This window comes from Schistocerca piceifrons, chromosome 5 (genome assembly GCF_021461385.2).
Source record: "Schistocerca piceifrons isolate TAMUIC-IGC-003096 chromosome 5, iqSchPice1.1, whole genome shotgun sequence".
NCBI classification, from domain to species: domain Eukaryota; kingdom Metazoa; phylum Arthropoda; class Insecta; order Orthoptera; family Acrididae; genus Schistocerca; species Schistocerca piceifrons.
In genome coordinates, this window is record NC_060142.1 from 41,742,236 (window position 1) to 41,760,527 (window position 18,292).

Below are 18,292 nucleotides of genomic sequence, written 5' to 3' on the forward strand. Positions count from 1 at the left end.
CAACATCGAAAGAAAGATGCAAGGTTTAAATGGACCAAGCAAGCACAAGCAGCGTTTTTGAAGCTCAAGAAGGAAACTATCAAAGAAACTAAATTGGTGCACTTTGACCTGACTCAGACCGTGGTGTTAGCCACTGATGCGTCTTTGTATAAAATCAGAACATTAGTGTCCAACAAATATTCAGCTCGAGCATAAAAACTCATCTTCTTTGCTTCCAAGACTTTAAATGAACATCGGGTCACATACAGCCAAATTGGAAATAAAGGACTGTCCATAACTTACGAGGTCAATAGTCATGTTGGGTAAAAACTATAACGAAAAATTGTTTTTGTTTTGTGATCAAATGCCAAACTGATACAATTAAATTACAATTATTGATTTAGTTTCAGTAGAGGGAAATGAACCCTAAAGAAACTACATCGCATCATTGATAAATCATAACTTTCCACTAACAATGTACCTCTCACAGTTAACATTCTTTTGTACCACATATTTCCTCTTTGATAATAAGTTTTATAGTAATACCAAACACTCACTAAAAATCATTGAAGGCAGTTTGCAAAAAGACAGGTTGTAATTTTGTGCATAGTAAATATGTCATATTTCAAGTGACGGAACTCGATGAACGCTGTTATACGACATGCCCGCTCGCCTTCGATAAACTATGAATTGTTTGACTAAGAGCTGTCGCCAGCGCAGCACTCAAACACACTGCTGATCATAGGTTTCCTGCAATTACATAGCGAATGTTGCTACTCGCTCTAGGAAGAATTAGTGAACATGGATTAATGCTTTAATTTTAGTTACTGTTTGATGTTATATCACGCAGTGAATTTTGCAAAATTGGTACAGGCAATTTAAACTAATTCCGCAGGGTTCTATCTTGAATTAGGAGAGTAGAAGCTATGCCATTAAAGGCTGTTGCGATGTAACGAAGTTTCAGCGAATGTAATTTATGAATATTTGCTGTTAGTATGACTATTTTACCACAGCCTGCTTGATCAGTAAAGCAAAACACATTTTAGGCACTGGCATTGTTCTACACTTTATTCATGGTAGTGAACTTTATTAATGAAGTTCAGTACCATGACATCGATAAAATGTGTTTTGCTTTACTGCCCATGTAGGTTGTGGTAGAACATTCACACAAACTGCAAATATTAGTAAATTAAATTCGCTGAATCTTCGTTGCATTGCAACAGTCTTTAGTGGCGTAGATCCAACTCTTCTAGTTCAAGGTAGATCCCAGCCAAATTCATGTAAACTCCTACTCCAATTTTGGAAAATTCAGTGCCTGAAATAACACACACAGTAGCTAAGATCACAACATTAATTCATGTTCACTGATTCATCTTGATGAAGTTTCCATGTGTCCTCTTCAAATGAAACATGAATAACATGGTCAATTATAGTACGCTGTTCACATTAGGTCTTTCATAAAGTTCATCAAATTGTAACTCTTCATGGATTGGATCTAAAATATCTGCTTCAGGAAATCTGGTACTAACGTTGGAACAGGTAATCCAGGCAGTCGACTTGTCAAATTACGTCCATTCAAAATATAAGATTCTAATAGCGCTCAGTTGTAAGAAATTTCTTCATTGCATTCACTTGAAATATCTTCGAAAAGAAATATTCTAATTTCAAGCCACAATGCTAAACTGCCTGCTGGTAAGTTCAGTGCACAGGTTATGCATGCCACCCAGTGTTGCCGTCAGGAAAGAACAATTGATGTGGTAATGGTTCCAGTGAGGAATCTAAAATAGAGATATTTTTCACTGTATGAGTGGTTTGAAAAAAACACACCTACTCTTTTTCGAATGATAGCTCACCATCAACTGTGGTAAAAACAGTAGCCACATCAGTTTCAATTGGAATGCTGGAGGTCTAAATTTTTGTCAACCATAATAACTGAACAAATTTCTCTATTTTCATTTTCTGTTCTTACACAATAGCCTTTTATTGCAGTGAAATAAAACACCGAAGGGTTAGCATGTTCTAATTTAACAGCGGTTTCACGCATTACATTATGAGGCTGATTTCATTGTTCATTCAGTCTCTAGAGAACAGTAGTGTCGATGTCATAGAAAGATAATTGCGCATGACTTGGTGAACGACCATACGTATAAGTGATTGGACCTGATCTACGATAAAAAGTGTTGTATACCTTAAAGTAACAGAGTCCACGTAAAATTGAGCCTGAAGATTTGGCCTCAGAACTGACCATGACAAATGGTGCATTGTAGCTACTAATATTACTGAAATAATTCTTCGATTTCTCTTGAATTCTTGGAAAATTTGAAGTGCCTTGAAAAATTTTATATTAATGCCGACAAATTAACTTTTCCCTTATGACAACACAATGTGAATGCCATTGTATCACGCACAGTAACCTCGGTTGCTAAATGTTTTCCATTACAAAATCTGCACTGCCAATTCATCAAACTGCTATTGTAACTCTCAAAAATATGTGAAATTACCTTCAGTCTTCATTAAATGTATTTTCACGAAACGTTGTTAATTTCGTGTGTCATTTTCCCATAGCACCTGATCGGTACGAAGGGCAAGAGTTTTTAGCACTTCAGTTTTCGATGTTCATGTACTGGAGATTTTAAGGCGTGATAGAGAAGGTATAATCAGAGTTACGAATATGAAAGTATCTACTTTCTTCTACCTCTCTTAATGGCTATGTGCGTACGTGATATGCTTTTCTTTGTGCACATCTATGGCAAAGTACCTTTCAAATTACGTAAATTTCATAGGCCCCCTTCTATAAAAAATCGGAACTTCAATTTTCGTGTTCACGTATTAATATAATGACGGTATCTCAGTTTCGCATTAACGTATTAATAATATGACTACAATCTATTAGCCATCATATTCGCAAATGAAACTGCAATCCCTTACAGTGCCACAGAAATCATCTACCCATTCTGAATATGTCTGCCCATGTTTCTTTTTTGTGCTGAGGAACTTGCATGGGGCTCTCATCACAAACCTTTTTGCTTTTAAATGGGCCGATAGTTTATAACTAGCTAGGAATATTTTTTGTTACTGCTGTCCTTTTGCTCAAATGTTCAAATGTGTGTGGTTTCGTAAGGGACCAACGCAATCCGTGACATGGCGCCTCTAACCGCTCGGCCACTTCGTGCGGCGTCCTTTTGCCCAAAGAGCTTCGTCAGCATGCCAATCGTGTCAGTGCCGATCCATGACAGAAAACACACACGTTTCTGGTCGTCATCTGTTAGCAAGGTTGCCTCGAAATGTTGATCTAGGCGTATAGGTATCCGTACCATCGTTTCTTTGTTCTTTCGAACATGTCAAACGTTGGTTTTTTGATCCAGTGACGCAACACTGTGTTTTGCCGTCAGTTTAATAAATTGCTTTACTCTTCTGATGCATCCTGATACTGTTCTATAAACTGACGCTGTTAGAGCGTCAACACCTCGATATAAGCTCCGTGAGTTCTGCCGATACCAACATGGTTCGTTAAAGTCTTGAACGTGGCTGGAGGCAGCAGCTGTAGAATACAGTGCTCTCGAGGAAAGATGAAAAACAGCCAAATCAGTTAGAACAGTAAAGAAGATACATAAATACGTATAAAAAACACTAACTTTGATATACGTTCTGGGAAATTTTCCTACGAAATTATGGTGACGACTCCGCTGTATGTATCTAATTGAATCCCCCCTTTCCCCCTTTTTCCATCCTTCCACTTACCCCCCCCCCCTTTATCACTTATAAATGACATACTTGAAGTATTTTATATTTGACTTGTGTTCTTAGTTCCTAAAAAATTTTTTGGGCGATGACCAAGTAAAACGCTGTACGGTTGTCTTTTCATACTATCATATTGGCACTAAGTTCCTCCTTTTTTATGTCAGTGTTTTAATACTGTAGTCGTTTCCTAGTCAGTTCATTGCTATTCTTTCCGTTACTGTTACGCACTAATCCTGCACATGCATGTACTGCTCTCTCGTGTTCTAAATTTTCCTCAACTCAGTTCAAGAGACATCGGTGTGGCGTCAGTTCACTAGATGTAGTTGTGAAACACTTTCTAATGGCAGTCAGCACGGTATGTTGTGATACCATTATTACGGATCTGAATTTTATCTTCGTTTGTACCTTATGGCAACATTTTTATCGTAACTCCAAACATTATATAAAGTGAGTGTAAATATTCTTTGTAAGTCAGTGATTTTTTGTCACTTCTAGTTTATACCTATATTTTTAACACGTATAGATTGTTAACCGATTTAAGTGTCAGTTATTGATACTTCTGAACATGACGTTTTTATAGACGTCGAAACCTAGGTCAAGGGATTCCAATAAATATTTTTTATATTGTAACTCCTTTGGCTGTTTCTTACTTTTCTTCTCGAAAATTTGGCTCACCTTTACGATTCTTTGAGTTGTAGTCACCAGGGTGTGTGGTACTTGGTTACCGGCCACGTAATTATAATTCTTGAAATTGCCGGCGTATTAATACAGACGTTTGTTAACACAAAAAGACACAGCAGAATTTCTGTATAGTAACAGTGGAACATACGCGAATGTACCAAATTAACAACAACTCAACACAAAACTAAAACTCATGGCACATCTACATATGCCTAGAAATTTTACTAAAATGTGGGAAAGTTCAAAAATAGTAAACATCATATAATACAATTAAAAAAAAAAACAAGAAAAACTTGCTCAAGTCATATGTAACTTTTTCTTTATTTTGCATGTTTCACTAGACTAACACGAGCATCTTCAGAACTGTGTAAATAGAATGTGTTACACCATCATGCAAAAAGACAAAATTAACAGATTCTACTCACAACATGGCAGCTAACATTACGTGGTATTTACAATCCGTTATGAATCTTAGAAACTTGTTCATGGCCCTTAAAAGTGGCAACTCTTTACCATCTTTATGACGTTAGCAGAACCAACATGAATGGTCTTCCTGTTTGCCATGTGGCTTAAATACGAAAGTTCCACAAAATTTCAAATTGCTACCTTGATGGATATGAGCAAGTAGGTATTCATACCAAATATGTGCTTTATATATATAAATATAAATATATATATATATATATATATATATATATATGTGTGTGTGTGTGTGTGTGTGTGTGTGTGTGTGTGTGTGAGTGAGTGAGTGTGCTGTAAACACACTACACTCTGTATAGTTTGATCTAATAGTTGTAGATGTAAGAGCACTCATGCCATTACATATGAACGGTATGTTTAATCTGCATTGAAATAGCTGATTTTTAATGTCATTATTAACCTATTATATACATGACATGTATATTAATGCCTGGAAAAGTAGCGATTATGATTTCAATTTGTAATTTTATTACGTATCTTGAAAATTATTTTAATGACCATGTATGTCTTTTAGATTTGTATGTGTGAACGCCCAGAACAGCAGTGGATATTTGCCATAGTTTAGTGATAGAAGTTTAGGGATATGAGTGTTTTTTGTGTTAGATAGCTGCACATAAGACTTCATGAGGTAGTTGTAACGAAAGCGGATATTGTCAAGACCTTGAGTCACTCACCAAGAAATCATATGTCTTGCTGTTTAACCTTAGAATGCACCTGACCAGACAGTTTAGATTAACTGTGCACAACCAACTTACACCATTTTATGTACACCGGCAGTGCTATACACTGTCCGATATTTGCAACGAGTGGCCCTCGGCCGTGTAATGTAAGTTATCATATTGTAAGCTGACTTTGTTAATTTATCTTATGATATGGTGGTGTAACACATTGTATTTGCACTGTCCTGAAAATGCTCACATTGGTTAAGAGAAAATAAAGCATATATGACGGTAGTATCAGTTCCCGAAAGAACAGTTACCGTTGATGACCATGCAGCTTTGCTAGAAATGAAATGATAATTAAATGGACACCCTAGCTGCAAACAGACGTTCATATACTTCATTGGGGACATGTTGGAAATGTGTGCTCCGACCGGGATTCGCACCCGGGATCTCCTGCTTACATGGCAGATGCTCTATCCATCTGAGCCACCGGGGGCACAGAGGATAGTGGGCCTGCAGGGACTAATCTCTTGCACACCCCCCGTGAGACCCTCATTCCCAACATGTCCACACCACTACATTCGTAGTGCGCCTAATAGATGTTTGGCCATCATACTCATTACTCGTGGCAGATTAATCTACCGAGTCCCGTACGAGTTCGGGCATAGTGTGTGCGTTCGAACAAGAAGGTCAATGGCTGGGAAGCCATATTTTAACTATATATGACGGTAGTGTCTGTTCCCAAAAGAACAGTTACCGTTGATGACCATGCAGCTTTGCTAGAAATGAAATGCGTCAACCATATAAGCAGGAGTTCCCGGCTTCGAGTCCCTGTCGGGGTACACATTTTCAACATGTCCGCAATGAAGTATATCAACGTCTGTTTGCAGCTAGGGTGTCCACTGAATTATCATTTCATGTAACATAAAGAAAAACTCACATGCAAATTGTGGTGGCTCTACAATTTTATTTACGATAATGACAGAAGCTGAAGAAATAAATTAGAATTTGTGCTATGGCCGGGACCTGAATCCAGGTCTCCTCGCTTACTAGGCAGGTGTGCTAGCCATTACACCAGCACAGTAGTGTGAATGAATAAAAAAAATATAAAAAAATTCCATTTCTCTCATTATTGTAGATGAAGCTGGGACTCAAATGTCTCGAGGAAAATGTAATTATATCTACAATTTTAATTTCTAACTGTTGCCGTTCCCCTGCAGGTAAAATATATTAACACAGGTTTCTCGCAGCTGTACCGTTACAACATAACACGACTTTGGTTAAGCGCAAAGCTGCTCTGTCATTTGACAGTCTCACATTTTCCGGATTCCTCGCAGCAGTGCCGCGCGGCGTGATTTTCTAGCGGGCAGTGTGGTGTGTGCCGCAGAGACGCTGCGCAAGCACCCGCCGCTGGCGATGCTGAACCGCGAGGTGGGGCAGGAGGCGGCGGAGGCGTCGGCGCAGCTGGGCTGCCGCCTGGAGCCGGGCACCGCCGTCGTCGTGCCCCTGGCGGCGCTGCACCGCGACCCCAGCCTCTTCCCGCAGCCGCACCTCTTCCTGCCCGAGCGGTTCACCCCCGAGGAGGCGCAGCGCAGGCACCCCTGCGCCTACCTGCCCTTCGGCGGAGGGCCGCGGACCTGCATCGGTAAGTCTGTCCGCCGCGCCCTCCCCCTACCGAGGTGACTTTTTCCAAGAAAAGTTGGCCAGCTGGGGGTAGCACTCTCGCACCGAGGGTTCTGTAGTTCATCCATTCTGGGAATCGAGAAGGCCGCGCGTCGTTACCCGAATGGTCTTAGGCACTGCAGTCATGGGCTGTGCGGCTGGTCCCGGGGGAGGTGCGAGTCATCCCTCGGGCATGGGTGTGTGTATTTGTCCTTAGGATAATTTAGGTTAAGTAGTGTGTAAGCTTAGGGTTGGTTGGTTGGTTTGGGGAAGGAGACCAGACAGCGAGGTCATCGGTCTCATCGGATTAGGGAAGGACGGGGAAGGAAGTCGGCCGTGCCCTTTCAAAGGAACCATCCCGGCATTTTCCTGGAGCGATATAGGGATATCATGGAAAACCTAAATCAGGATGGCCGGACGCGGGATTGAACCGTCGTCCTCCCGAATGCGAGTCCAGTGTCTAACCACTGCGCCACCCCGCTCGGTGTAAGCTTAGGGACTGATCACCTTAGCAGTTAAGTCCCATAAGATTTCACACACATTTGAACATTTTTTGGAATCGAGAATCTAGACCATATTTGCCTGTTATCGACAATGACACTGGCCATGTACTGGTCCCATGAATTCCAAGATTTTCAAGAATCTGTTAATTTCAAAAATATAAATGTGACATAAAGGTACACAGGAGACAGGCGGCCATTATTATAATGATCAGTAGCTCTCCATTCAGGCTGACTGGGCCGCAATGGTTATGATAGATTAATTCCGAAAGTCGCCATATGGGCAATAAAGTCGTCCCTTGGCTGATGTTTGTTGTTTACCATTGCAATCCAGTCACTCTGAATGCAGGGCTACTGACTGTTTTACTTTCAAGCTTGATGTCAGAAAACAAATGACAAAATAATTACCTTTTTCAGGATGATGTTGTTGTTGTGGTCTTCAGTTCTGAGACTGCTTTGATGCAGCTCTCCATGCTACCTTATCCTGTGCAAGCTTCTTCATATCCCAGTACCTACTGCAACCTACATCCTTCTGAATCTGCTTAGTGTCTTCATCTCTTGGTCTCCCTCTACGCTTTTTACCCTCTTAAATTGGTGATCCCTTGAAGCCTCAGAACATGTCCTACCAACCAATCCCTTCTTCCAGTCACGTTGTGCCACAAACTTCTCTTCACCCCAATGCGATTCAATACCTCCTTATTAGTTATGTGATCTACCCATCTAATCTTCAGCATTCTTCTGTAGCACCACATTTCGAAAACTTCAATTCTCTTCTTGTCCAAACTATTTATCACCCATGTCTCACTTCCATACATGGCTACACTCCATACAAATGCTTTCAGAAACGACTTCCTGACACTTAAATCTATACTCGATGTTAACAAATTTCTCTTCTTCACAAACGCTTTCCTTGCCATTGCCAGTCTACATTTTATGATCTCTACTTCGACCATCATCAGTTATTTTGCTCCCCAAATAGCAAAACTCCTTTACTACTTTAAGTGTCTCATTTCCTAATCTAATTCCCTCAGCATCACCCGACTTAATTCGACTACATTCCATTATCCTCGTTTTGCTTTTGTTGATGTTCATCTTATATCCTCCTTTCAAGACTCTATTCATTTTCAGGATATTTAATTACAAATTAACAGTTTACTTGTGCCGTGAAACCTTGGGTCTTGTCAAATTTCATATTCTAGGTAAACGGGAAGTAACCTATAGATTTTGATGAGTAACTTTGCGAGTGTCAAAATATGTGACCTAAGTGGGCACTTACTTTGATTGTGTTGACTAAGAACATTCAATATTTTTTTGCACCACCAAGGCACCATAGACAATAGTATGTGACATAAATTTCAACTTGATCTGTCTAGTAATTCCTGAGAAAAAAAGGGGTCTTAACAGACGGAAGAACAGAGAGCCAGATAAGAAATAGAAAAAAAAGTTCTGTTCGGATTTTTTCCTTTGCTTGTACAGTGAACCCTTACTTCTTGCCACGTTTTATAATTCTTGTCAGTCAGGACATTGCCTTTGTACACTGAAGCACCAAAGATACTGGTACTGGCGTGCGTATTCAAATGCAGAGATACATCAACTGGTAGAATACGGTGCTGCAGTTGGCAACGCCTATATAAGACAACAAGTGTCTGGCGCAGTTGTTAGATCGGCTACAACGGCAGGTTATCAAGATTCAAGTGAGTTTGAACGTGGTGTTATAGTCGGCACACGAGCGATGGGACACAGCATACGTGGGGCATTTCACGAGTGTACCGTCAATATCAGGAATCTGGTAAAACATCAAATCTCCGAATTCGTTGTGGCCGGAAAGATATCCTCCAAGAATGGGACCAACAACGACTGAAGATTTAAGTGAGTTTGAACGTGGTGTTATAGTTGGCACACGAGCGATGGGACACAGCATACGTAGGGCATTTCACGAGTGTACCGTCAATATCAGGAATCTGGTAAAACATCAAATCTCCGAATTCGTTGTGGCCGGAAAGATATCCTCCAAGAATGGGACCAACAACGACTGAAGAGAGCGTGACAGAAATTCAACTTTTCCGTAAATTGCTGCTGACTTCCATGCTGGGCCATCAGCAAGTGTCAGCATGAGAACCACTCAATGAAACGTCATCAATATGTCCTTTCGGAGCCGAAGGCCTACTCGTGTGCCCTTGATGACTGCACAACATGAAGTTTTACGCCTCGTCTGCACCCATCAACACCGACAATGGACTGTTAATGACTGGAAACATATTGCCTGCTCGACCGGATCTCGTTTCAAATTGTATCGAGCGGATGGACGTGTACGGGTATGGACACAACCTCGTGAATCCCTGGAACTTGCATGTTAGCAGTGGACTGCTCAAGCCGGTGGTGGCTCTGTGATGGTGTGGGACGTGTGCAGTTGGATTGTTATGCGACCCCTGATACGTCTAGATATGATTCTGACAGGTGACATGTGCGTGAGCACCCTGTCTGATCACCTGCATCCATTCATGTCCATTGTAGATTCCAATGGGCTTTGGCAATTCCAGCAGGACAATGCGACACTCCACACGTCCAGATTTGCTACAGAGTGGCTCCAATATCACACTTCTGAGTTTAAACACCAGACTGCCCAGAAATGAACATTATTGACGATATTTGGGACGCCTTGCAACTTGCTATTCAAAAGAGATCTATCTCCACCGCATCGTACGGATTTATGGACAGCCTGCAGGGTTCATGGTGTCAGTTCTCTCTAGCACTACTTCAGACATTAATCGAGTCCATGCCATGTAGTCGTTGGGGCACTTCTGTGTGCTCACGGGGGCCTTCACGATATAAGACAGGTGTACCAGTTTCTTTGGCTCTTCAGTGTGTATAGAAATGCACTACTAGCCATTAAAATTGCTACATCACGAAGATGATGTGCTACAGACGCAAAATTTAACCGATAGGAAGAAGATGCTGTGATATGCAGATTAGCTTTTCAGAGCATTCACACAAGGTTGGCGCCGGTGGCGACACCTACAACGTGCTGACAGGAGGAAAGTTTCCAACCGATTTCTCATACACAAACCCTCGTTGCCTGATGAAACGTTGTTGTGATGCCTCGTGTAAGGAGGAGAAATGCGTACCATCGCGTTTCTGAGTTTGATAAATGTTGGATTGTAACCTATCGCGATTGCGGTTTATCGTATCGCGACATTGCTGCTCGCGTTGGTTGGAATCCAATGACTGTTAGCAGAATATGGAATCGGTAGGTTCAGGAGGGTAATACAGAACGCTGTCCTGGATTCCAAAGGCCTCGTGTCACTAGCAGTCGAGATGACAGCCATCTTATCCGCATGGCTGTAAAGGAACGGGCAGCCGCGTCTCGATCCCTGAGTCAAGAGATGGGTACGTTTGCAAGACAACGACCATCTCCACGAACAGTTCGACGACGTTTGCAGCAGCATGGACTATCAGCCCGAAGACCACGTCTGTGGTTATCCTTGACGCTGCATCACAGACAGGAGCGCCTGCGATGGTGTACTCAACGACGAACTTGGGTGCACGAATGGCTAAACGTCATTTTTTCGGATGAATCCAGGTTCTGTTTACGGCGTCATGACGGTCGTATCCATGTTTGGCGACATCTCGGTGAACGCACATTGGACGCGTGTATTCGTCATTGCCATACTGGCGCATCACCCAGCACGATGGTATGGGGTGCCATTGGTTACACGTCTTGGTCCCCTCTTGTTCGCTTTGGCGGCACTGTGAACAGTGGACGCTACATTTTAGATGTGTTACGACCCGTGGCTCTACCCTTCATTCGATCCTTGCGAAACCCTACATTTCAGCAGGATAATCCACGACCCATGTTGCAAGTTCTTTACGGGCCTTTCTGGATACAGGAAATGTTCGACTGCTGCCCTGGCCAGCCCATTCTCCAGATCTCTTATCAATTCAAAACGTCTGGTCAATGGTAGCCGAGCAACTGGCTCGTCACAATACGCCAGTCACTACTCTCGATGAACTGTGGTATCGTGTTGAAGCAGCGTGGGCAGCTGTACCTGTACACGCCATCCAAGCTCTGTTTGACTCAATGCCCAGGCATATCAAGGCCGTTACTACGACCAGAGGTGGTTGTTCTGGGTACTGATTTCTCAGGATCTATGCACCCAAATTGCGTGAAAATGTAATCACATATCAGTTCTAATATAATATATTTGTCCAATGAATACCCTTTTATCATCTGCATTTCTTCTTGGTGTAGAAATTTTAATGGTCAGTAGTGAAGAAATATTTCAATGAACCTGCTACCTGGTTGTCCTAACGAGATTGCAGACGTTGGATGACAGTGCTGCTTGTTGGCAGGTAAACGCCTGGGCCTGCTGCTGATGAAGGCGGCGGTGTCGGAGGTGGTGCTGCGCTGCCACCTGCAGCCCTGCCCCTGGACAGCGGCGCAGCCCGCCGCCGAGCCCTGGGCGCCGGTGCTGGTTCCGCAGGGCGGAATTTGGCTCCGCTTCTCACCCCTCCAAGATGGCTGCTGCGACGACCACGACGCGGTTGCTGGCGCCACCTCGCGACCTGCGAGCAATCCGGACGAGGCTGCAGGCACCAACTTAACATAGCCCCCTGATGGTGCTGATGGAGGTTTCTGGTCTGCGCTGTAGAGCCAGCCGACTCGCAGTTTTTCAGTGTGTGGACCCATTAGCCGCCTCACTGTTGTGTATTACACATTGGGTCCTCGACTGCCAGCTCTTCATAACGAGTACTGACGGTATTCAGATCTTTCGAGATATGGCAGTAATAACACTGAATCTGCTTTCTTGATGAGCAGGATATCGCTTCCAAAGCAACCAGTTCCTTTCCAGCAAGATTTACTTACCAGCGTTGCGAACTCGCAGTCTTACGGGTATACACATCATTCCAGTCTCGACAGCCCCAGTGATTGGATGAAAGCACTGGGACGTTTCTACAAACTGACTATTAACCGTCTTAGATTTTCCATTTCTTACTTCATGTGCATATGGTTGCTTATGCTACCAGAGTTTTTTGTTAAACTGACCATGAGTCTACTAATCTTATTTCAAACTATGCCGCCCTAAGCAGTGTAACCTCATAGTCACTGATTTGGATTTTTACGCTTGTGCAAATGTTAGATTCATACATGTATGCTGTTGTCTTTTAATGGTAACGCTGCTTAAGATATGTTGTTAGAAATAACTGCTTTTTTCGAAAAATGTGGACTACAGACAAGAACTGAACACGGAATTATCGTATTCGCCACCTGATGTTTCTGAAACCTTTCTCGAACAGATATTTCTGTTAATCAAATTAATCCGTTGCAAGATCTCTTTACGCACATTCAGTGCTCTTCCGTGTTTCAGACAGTCTTGGCCTGAGTCAACAGGTTACTAAAGTCTGCTTATTAATTTTCCAGAACAGAAGATTTTGTGGATTACAGATATGTTGCAAAGAAGAAAAACATGGTTCTCGCTCTGAGCCACCATTTATTTATCAATCGTAGGCTGTTTATAATTTGACAGAAAGCTAAACACCTATCTTCGACTGGGCTTAAAACGTTCTTACAGGAGTCTCCACAACTACAGTATGAATTCTGTTTGCCTAGAAAATACTATCCAGATGCGATACGCCAGTTTAAGTGTGAATAGCTCAAGAAGAACACAATGACGATAACAAATAATGAGTTGGATGATTACATCTGATATTAAGGATAAGTGTACTTCAACTGAGTTTCGTTTTAATGACACATGTTATCATTGATATGGTTTTACTGAAACCTGTATATCAAATGCATCATGTAAAGTAATATTTAAAATATGTTAATAAATATTTTCATCGCACAAGAGAACCATAGTAAGAATTGTTGTTCTCAAAAGGTAGCTCTGCCAGAAAATATTCTGTCAGAAATATGTTTAGCCTATACAGGGTTGAGGTATCCTGCAACAGACTTCCTGTAACTATGTTCAGAAAACTTTGTGCACAATATCAGTACTTTCACAATCGGCGAAATGATCTTCATACCGTACTTTGATCAATGTAAATTTTATCACTCACACTCAGAATTATCGTCGACTACGTTTGATGGATTTGTTATTAGGTTCATATCTTGTTATGTTCCACATACCCATCAGTATATTCATAACAGCGCCATCAATCAGCTTCAAAAGTGTGCTGTGCATTTTGTTTACAGACGCAACTGTAAACGGACATTTTTTATGACTTTCGCGTCTTGGCAGCCCTGTTATAGAAGTTTATTACATTTTCGTACTCCATTTTGAAATGATGGCTGCAGTATTTTTCTGAAACTATAAGAACTACTCCGGGTTAGTAAGGCTTTTCAAACGTGAAAAACTGGTCGAAAGTACCATGTACCTAGGGACAAACATTCTATTCATCTTTAGAAATGTTGCAAACCAGAAGAATCTTGTCAGTACCGTATTTAAAACTCTATGTGTTACATTATTACTCTACTAGACACTAATACCAATAATCAAAATCGTATTAAGGAGAAGTATTATCAAAAACCATTTACAAGTTAAAGACATTTTGATATGCAAGCTATTGGCAACTAATACATATTTCCATTTTCAAGACAAGGATAACTGTTAAACAAACGCAATTCATTTGCGAAGCTGACGTGTTCCACTGCAGAAGACTTTCTTCCACTGTACGGAACAAGATGACACACGACTGTCCAATGTTAGCTGGGTGGTCCCGACTGTGCGAGGACCCAGAGTTCTACCTGCTCTTCAAATGTGAACGCGCACTCACTTTACTAAATAAGTCATCTGCGCGGTGGTCAATTTTTGAATCAAATCAGCTGCATGTGAAGGAAAACAAAATTAAGCTGGCACTACAGCATTTTCCTTCAAATTTTGAGAGACTTGGGACCTCATATGGCGGCTAAGCTATATCAGACATAGGTATGGTTCAACATGCTTGATGAAATACTCATGCCCCTACTGTCTGAAAATTAATGCCGAAAAACCTGTGAAATGCCTCACAAGTATTGGTTGCTCCTTCAGACCTTATGTAGAATGTTTCACAATGTTTTGACGATTTCAAATTTGAATAACGTGAGCTAAAAAAAAAAAAAAAAAAAAAAAAAAAAATGGTGGCGCCATCTGTTAGTAGTGCGGAGTGTCAAGTTCCATCCCACATACAGTTCAGTAATCACGTCACAGTGGTCGAAGCAACATGGTACGTTCGCGATGGAGTGCTGTTTTCGCTATGGCAAATGTGGAATACCCATACAACGTGTGTAAGTAGGCTGTTTAGGTTTTTTATTGGTAACGCCACCTCCGTATAAAAATTACTGGCTGTGCTATGTGCAGTCTGTGTCTAGTTTGCATTGTTGTCTGCCATTGTAGTGTTGGGCAGCGGCAGCTGGATGTGAACAGCGCGTAGCGTTGCGCAGTTGGAGGTGAGCCGCCAGCAGTGGTGGATGTGGGGAGAGAGATGGCGGAGTTTTGTAATTTGTCATGAACTGCTATATATATTATGACTATTAAGGTAAATACATTGTTTGTTCTCTATTAAAATCTTTCATTTGCTAACTATGCCTATCAGTAGTTAGTGCCTTCAGTAGTTTGAATCTTTTATTTAGCTGGCAGTAGTGGCGCTCGCTGTATTGCAGTAGTTCGAGTAACGAAGATTTTTGGTGAGGTAAGTGATTTGTGAAAGGTATAGGTCAATGTTAGTCAGGGCCATTCTTTTGTAGGGATTTTTGAAAGTCAGATTGCGTTGCGCTAAAAAATATTATATGTCAGTTTAAGCACAGTCTTGTATAAATTGTTCAAAGGGGATGTTGCATATGTCGACCCTTAGCCGAGGATACCTCACTGGAATCTTCTGATTTTTTTCTTGTAGTTTGTGTAATTAGTGTAGCTTTTGTTTATTGCTAGCGCGTAATTGTAGAGAGTATCTCCTTTGTAGTTGCAGTCTTTCATTGTTGTTGTGGCATGCATGTTAATTTGCACCAAGTATTTCGTAGCTGCGCTTGCAATTAACTAGATATTATTTTCAGTGCTATGTTAATGTGTTCTCTTATTTTTGCTCTTCAAATTGCGCTTTTCTGTGTTATCGTGTGAAATATTGTGACAATAATGACGTGTGAAAAACATAATACTAGGCTCCAAAGTAAACTGAGAAATGACAGTGAAGACGAAAGCAGTGTGTTAGCGCCACCATGTAATGAATTAACTAATGTTCAAAGTAGTAATTTTGTAATTGTGCATAGGGAAGTGGAGCGGGCGGCAAACAATGGCGTAGGCAGTGTAACAATTAGTGAACAGGGAAGCATTATCGATCGATCGCTCGGCAACAGCTTGCCTCAGGAATCCGAAATGACAGGACACAATTTTGCAAATACTGTAGATTCAGGTTTTGGGTCCTCACCGTTTTCGCAAATAAGTCAAGACACATTTTCTGCTTGTCAAAATGTAAATGTTACCGGTGCAACTTCACTGCCGAAAAGCACTGAGGAACATGTTTCAGACACCAGTGCATTGTTATTACAGTTAATGCAACAAATGGGACAAAGGCTACAAAAGTTAGACACAACGCTTGAACAAAATCAGAAACAAATGGGACAAAATCTTCAGAAGTTAGTCACAATGGAACAAAATCAGATACAAACACAGTAAAAGCTTCAAAAGTTAGACACAATGGAACAAAATCTTCAAAAATTAGACACGACACTTGAACAAACACGTGAAGATTTAACTACTGAGTTACATAACATTGAATCGAAATGTCAAAAAGTCTGTAATGACGTAAAAACACAAATTTGTGAGCATTTCCAACCTATTTTTTCGCGTCATGAAAATGCATTACAGAATCACGAAGCAGCCGTAAAAGAACTGCAAACTATTGTTCATGAAAATCACGACACCTTGCAAGCTACCGATTCGCAACTTGCAAAAACTCAAGAAAACTTAAAGGACACAGTAGATACGATTTCAACACAAATGGACACTCTGAAACTTGGTTCAGAAAAACACACTGAGGAAATAAGTACACTATCGGAGAAAGTAGCCGAACTTTCGGATCAGTTCACTAACTTATCTGCAAAGGTAGATGATGATCTGAATGACACAAGACCTGTAGCAATCACTGGCACAGAAGAGTATGAACAAATTAAGAAATTCAAACAAAATCAGAATCAAATTAACACGCAATTCAAAAGAGAAATCCGGGAAGTACAAGATCAGTTGGCACAAGTAATACAAAAATTTCATATTTCAGAGGACACTCGCACTCCAACACGGGAAGAGGGACTTAGAAATACGGAACACCCACAAAATAATAACACAGGACACTTCGGAAATTATGAAAGAAATTGGCAAGGTGCACCGAATTTTGAGATGGAACCGCCGACACGACGTAACAATGACCGATATGCTACTCGCCGACACGATGATTTTGACTATAAGCTGTTCATTACTACACATAAATTCAAAACATTTAAGAATTCTGCCAACGACATTCATCCACAAGCATGGCTCCATCAATTCCCTCATTGTTTTCCTCCCAACTGGTCATTAGAGCACAGATTAGAATTTATGTGTGGCTACTTAGAGAATGAACCAGCTGTGCGAATGCGATCGGTCATTCACGATTGTCACAGTGAAGGAGAATTTTATCATGCGTTCCTCTCAGCATATTGGTCTCAAGCTACACAAGACCGAGTAAAACATAGCATCATGATGATGAAACACTTTGAACAATCTGAATTTTCCAGTTTTGTCAAATATTTTGAAGACATGTTGCATAAGAATCAGTATCTTTCAAACCCATACAGCCCCTCAGAACTCATCCGCATTTGCTTAATCAAATTGCCTGAACATTTACGACATATTATTTTGGCAGGGCGTTGCAAAGACGACATTGAAGCTTTTCAAGGACTCTTACAAGAATTAGAAATTGACACAGACAGTCGCGGGATCCGAAAACAGGAAAACAATCACTACAGGTCACATCCGTCACAATTCCGTGACGACAGAAGCAATAACTGGACACGACAAGCCTATTCTTACAACGTAAATCGTGACCAAAACAGACACCACCCGTATGACAACCGTTGGCAGAGTAGTAATAATTACAGGGAAAGATCACCTCTCTGCGGTAATCACTATCACAGAGACAATCATAGAAACAGACAATTTGGCAACCAGAACTATTATTATCACGGGAGACAGAATAACTTCTGACGCAACGGTCCACCATGCAGTGATAATTCAGGGAGAAATTCTCCACCACGTGACCGACAAGAAAGAAACTATGGCCTCTACCGACATGACGACAGACGATATGATCGTAACGACAGACCTGAATTGCATCAGAACTGGCGACCTTCAAACAGGGCAGGGCCCTCTCGTCAAGGTGAATTTTTAGAAGTTCGGTCTCCTAATCCCAATAACGGCGCGCGCCAACAAAGAGACAGACAATGACTCGCACCGCAGGCAGCTGCGCGCGCCGGCTGGCTCAGAGAAAAATAACATAGACGCTAACCTTGAGAAAAAAATTCCAGTATTTTTTACCGACGTATACCATATGACAATTGCATTCAAGTTCAAACTCCGA

At 41.4% G+C, this 18,292-nt stretch overlaps 1 protein-coding gene across 1 annotated transcript; it reads left to right on the plus strand.

Moving 5' to 3' along the window:
* The first annotated feature begins 1,653 nt into the window (after window positions 1-1,653).
* LOC124798163 (thromboxane-A synthase-like) lies at window positions 1,654-13,527 on the plus strand. The gene is made up of 3 exons (XM_047261446.1): window positions 1,654-1,671; window positions 6,855-7,188; window positions 12,056-13,527. The coding sequence occupies exons 1-3, from the start codon at window positions 1,654-1,656 to the stop codon at window positions 12,310-12,312; spliced, it is 609 nt and encodes a 202-aa protein (XP_047117402.1). The 3' UTR covers window positions 12,313-13,527.
* Window positions 13,528-18,292: the final 4,765 nt, after the last annotated feature.